At 32.8% G+C, this 4753-nt stretch overlaps 1 protein-coding gene across 1 annotated transcript; it reads left to right on the forward strand.

The window, feature by feature from the left end:
• Window positions 1-3794: 3794 nt before the first annotated feature.
• On the forward strand, window positions 3795-4199 carry LOC137659046 (uncharacterized). The gene has a single exon (XM_068394138.1). The coding sequence runs from the start codon at window positions 3795-3797 to the stop codon at window positions 4197-4199; it is 405 nt and encodes a 134-aa protein (XP_068250239.1).
• Window positions 4200-4753: the final 554 nt, after the last annotated feature.

The raw sequence follows: 4753 nt of genomic DNA on the forward strand, positions 1-4753 counted from the left end.
CTTCCAGTCAGAAATGGATATGCTGACTTGGTCTTGAAAGCTTCTGTTCGGAGCTGGGTTGGCTACCACAGCGTCTCGAAAGCTTTCTGTTAGAACTGGAATTGCTGACACAGTCTTGGAAGCTTCCAGTTAGAACTTGATTTCCTGACACAGAGGGTTAGAAACTTCCAGTCAGAATGTATTTGTTGACAGAATCTTGAAAGATTCCAGTTAGAACTTGAGTGGCTGACAGTCTTTGAAGCTTCCAGTTAGAACTGGATTTGCTGATACAGAATCTTGAAAGCTTCTAATCAGAACTGTATTTGCTGACACAGAGTCTTGGAAGCTTCTGGTCAAAATTGGATTGGCTGACACAGTCTTTAAAGCTTCTATTTAGAACTGGATTTGCTAACAGTCTTGTAAGCTTCCAGTCAAAACTGGATTTGTTGACAGGGATTCCTGAAAGCTTCCAGTCAGAACTATTTCCTGATACAGTCTTGGAAGCTTCCAGTCAGAAATGAATTTCCTGACACAAGTGTCATACCCGCATCCAGTCAGAACTGGATTCGTTGATGCAGTTTTGGAAGCTTCCAGTCAGACTGGTTTTGCTGACACATTCTTGGAAAATTCCAGTCAGAACTGGAGTTTCTGACAGAGTCCTATCCATCAGAGTGATTCTCTCTTGTCTTTTCACAGTTGCCGCTGATCCTTCCTCATAAAGGGCATATGACTCGACAACAATACCCAAAAACTATATGTAAATTCCAGGGCCTTATTGGGTGACAGAATAAATGTGCCACCCATAAAATATTATTCCAAAGCCTTTAGTCTCATAACTATTTTTCTAACAATCAATTTCTACGAGCGAAGAAACCTCAGAAAGGGAAAGATAGAAAAAAGTTAATGCATCAAAGCTATTCAATTTTCTTTTGGTGGAAATATCCAAGGGATCAGTGCTCTCAGGGGAGTGTTCTGGGCCTGATTCTATCTGGAGGAAGGTCTTCCAGAGTCGTAATAAAACGGTAAATAAAACTTGACGTTCTCTTCACAACTGAACTGGGAACACTGAGGGATTTTTTTTTTCTTTTTGATAGAAAATTCTCGTTTACTATCGGCTCACACTGTGATTGTTGTTGTTGTTGTTGTTGTTGTTGTTGTAGTTGTTCTTAAACCAATTTTTATATGGGGTCGCCGTTATGAACGAGTCGTGTCTCCATCGATTTCTGTTCTGTGCATTGTTTCCGACAATACTTTTCTATAGCAAATCTTCCCCTACACAATCACGCCATCTCTTTCTTGGTCTTCCTCTCTTCCTTCTACCCAGAGCCTACATATTCATCGTGTGTCTTCCAACGTGATGTTCATCTCCTCTTAACAAAGGTCATACTGCAATGAAAAATAACAACCAAAAGGAGAGAATAAAAGAGAATATGTACAGAGTAAAAATTCTCTGGGATGGGAATAACAATATAAGCAAACAAATATTTAATGATCTTGCAACTAAGTTTTCTTAAAATATTTAGATATCTATTCTATGAAGGATACAGTATTATAAAAGCATAGGTTTGTGTTTCAGCAATCATGCCTCCTTATATAATATTTAATTATCTATATACCTTATTAGTGAATAATTTTCGTAATCTATCTTCCAGGTGATTCCATCATTTATAAAATTATTTTTTCCTAATTTTTATTTTCTTTTTGATTAATTTGAATGAAATGTTTTGAAAAGAACATATGGACTCGTATGATTATTTGAACGTTCCGGTATCTACGGTTTATTATTATTATTATTATTATTATTATTATTATTATTATTATCAATGTGCACCCAAAACAAGAAAAGATGCCATATAAGGAAAAACATAAAAAAAATCTTCCAAGGATAGAAAATCTGTCAGAAACCACCGACGGTGTTTTAGCTTTCTCGGCTCTTCCGGTCATTTCTCAATAGGATTATCTTGTTAAATGTTGGCCTGAGAGTTTAATGCTCTTACCAAGCAAGGTCTTTAGGCCTTGGCATGTATAATCTGTCTGGATGCTTATTTTTACGGCTTTGCTGCGAGAGAAGGCTTACGTTTAAGAACACTACACAAAAATGAAATCACATTTTTTGTCTTTACTTCTAATAGTTTGACCAAACGCTCTCTCTCTCTCTCTCTCTCTCTCTCTCTCTCTCTCTCTCTCTCTCTCTCTCTCCACGTTGAATTCTAACCTAAGGAATAGACTCAAATTGGGAAATGTTCACGCTCTCTCTCTCTCTCTCTCTCTCTCTCTCTCTCTCTCTCTCTCTCTCTCTCTCTGCACGTTGAATTCTTACCCAAGTAATAGACTCAAATCTGAAAGTGCTCTCTCTCTCTCTCTCTCTCTCTCTCTCTCTCTCTCTCTCTCTCTCTCTCTCTCTCCAATAACTGCCTCGCTGAATTAAAACTAGACTAAAGAATGGGATTAAAAGTAAAATTGTTTACTCTCTCTCTCTCTCTCTCTCTCTCTCTCTCTCTCTCTCTCTCTCTCTCTCTCTCTCTCTCTCTCTCTTTATATATATATATATATATATATATATATATATTTATATTTATATATATATATATATATATATATATATATATATATATATATATATACATATATATACATATATATATGTATATATATTATACATATATATATATATATATATATATATATATATATATATATATATATATATAAATATATTTATATATATATATATATATATATATATATATATATATATACACACATATATATACACGTTATACTGTCAGGCTGATTTACTAGTAAGATTAATAATAGAAACAAATATGAAAAAATTATCTCTCTCTCTCTCTCTCTCTCTCTCTCTCTCTCTCTCTCTCTCTCTCTCTCTCTCTCTCTCTCTCTCTCTCTCAATAATCTAGAATACGATGAAACAGAGAACATGCCTACGAAATGGGACTCCTTTGAAGAAATATACAAGGAAAAAGGGGCTAAATGTATACCGCGTTGGAAAATTTTACAAAATAGATGGTTCAACAGAGAAATAGCCGAGACAACAAGAAGCTGTGACAGGAAACAAATCAATGGGTCCCCACCCTTCAATTCATGAAATTTCCGATCACAAGAAGTTAAGCCTAAAAGTAGATAAACTAGTTTGAAAAGCCAATATCAGTGAAGAGAAAAGAGTTGTTTTTAGTTAGTAAAGAAGACCCAGAAGAATTTTTTGCTCATCTAAATAATAAAATACCAATCAAAAACAACATTAGCTCAATAAGAGACTCGGAGGGTAATTTTATAACAAAAGAAATGCCGAACTGATGAATTCATATTTCAAAATCGTATTCACTAAAGAAGAATCAACGGCCTTCCCCGAACCAGCTATCAAATATGAAAGGCCATACCCATTAGATAGATTCACCTTTACAAATGAATTTTGTCAAAAATGAAAAATAAGGACTCGGTAAGTTTAAGGCACCAGGTCCAGATCATATTCATCTAAGAGAGATTATAGAACTGGAAGAAGAGATAACCCAACACTTTTAAAAAATGTTCCGAAACACAGTCAACGAAAGAAATGCACCCCAAAGATTTGAAACTAGGTAATGTTCCTCCAATCAACAAGAAGGGACCAAAAGAAGAACCTGGCAACTACAGACCTGTGTATGTAACTTTTTTGCCTTGCAAAATCTTGTAATCAATCATAGTATATTAGATAATAGAAAATATAAATGTAAAACAATCTTTTGATTGACTGCCAACATGGATTCAGACAAACGAGATCATGTGTGACAAATCTGTTGGAATTTTTCCATAACATGATTAGCATTTATGACAAAAGGAGGACAATAGACATCATTTACCTAGACTTTGAAAAGTCTTTTGACAATGTTCATAAAGAATTAATGGTCAAAATTAGAGCACTAGGCATCATTGACGAGCCACCTGAATGGATCAAAGATTGGGTAACAAACAGAACACAGAAAGTTGTAATGAATGGAGAGGCTTCAGAGTGGGCAGCTGTTACAAACAGAGTACCTCAAGGATCCGTCCTTGGCCCATTACTACTTCTGATTAACATTAATGATATATATTTAGGAATAACCAAATTTGCAGACGGTACTAAGCTAGGCATGAATGCTGCCAAATCAGAAGATGTAGAAGCCTTAAGAGAGGAACTAATGAAGCTGGGAGAATTGTGTAGAACACCAGTTTCCAAATAGTAGTAAATTACTTTACTTAGGGTAATTTCACTTTTGTTTGGGGTAATGGCAGTTCTTATTTTGACAGGTGCTGTAATATATATATATATATATATATATATATATATATATATATATATATATATATTTATATATATATATATATATATATATATATATATATATATATATATATATATATATATATATATATATATATATTACACCACCTGTCAAAATAAGAACTGCCATTACCCCAAACAAAAGTGAAATTACCCTAAGTAAAGTAATTTACTACTATTTGGAAACTGGTGTTCTACACCATTTTCCCAGATCTTATTTTGACATGTACTGTAATATATATATATATATATATATATATATATATATATATATATATATATATATATATATATATATATACATATATATATATATATATATATACGTATATATATATATATATATATATATATATATATATATATATATATATATATATTGACAATTCTTATTTTGACAGGTTCTGTAATATATATATATATATATATATATATATATATATATATATATAT

This window comes from Palaemon carinicauda, chromosome 19, assembly GCF_036898095.1.
Source record: "Palaemon carinicauda isolate YSFRI2023 chromosome 19, ASM3689809v2, whole genome shotgun sequence".
Lineage (NCBI taxonomy): Eukaryota > Metazoa > Arthropoda > Malacostraca > Decapoda > Palaemonidae > Palaemon > Palaemon carinicauda.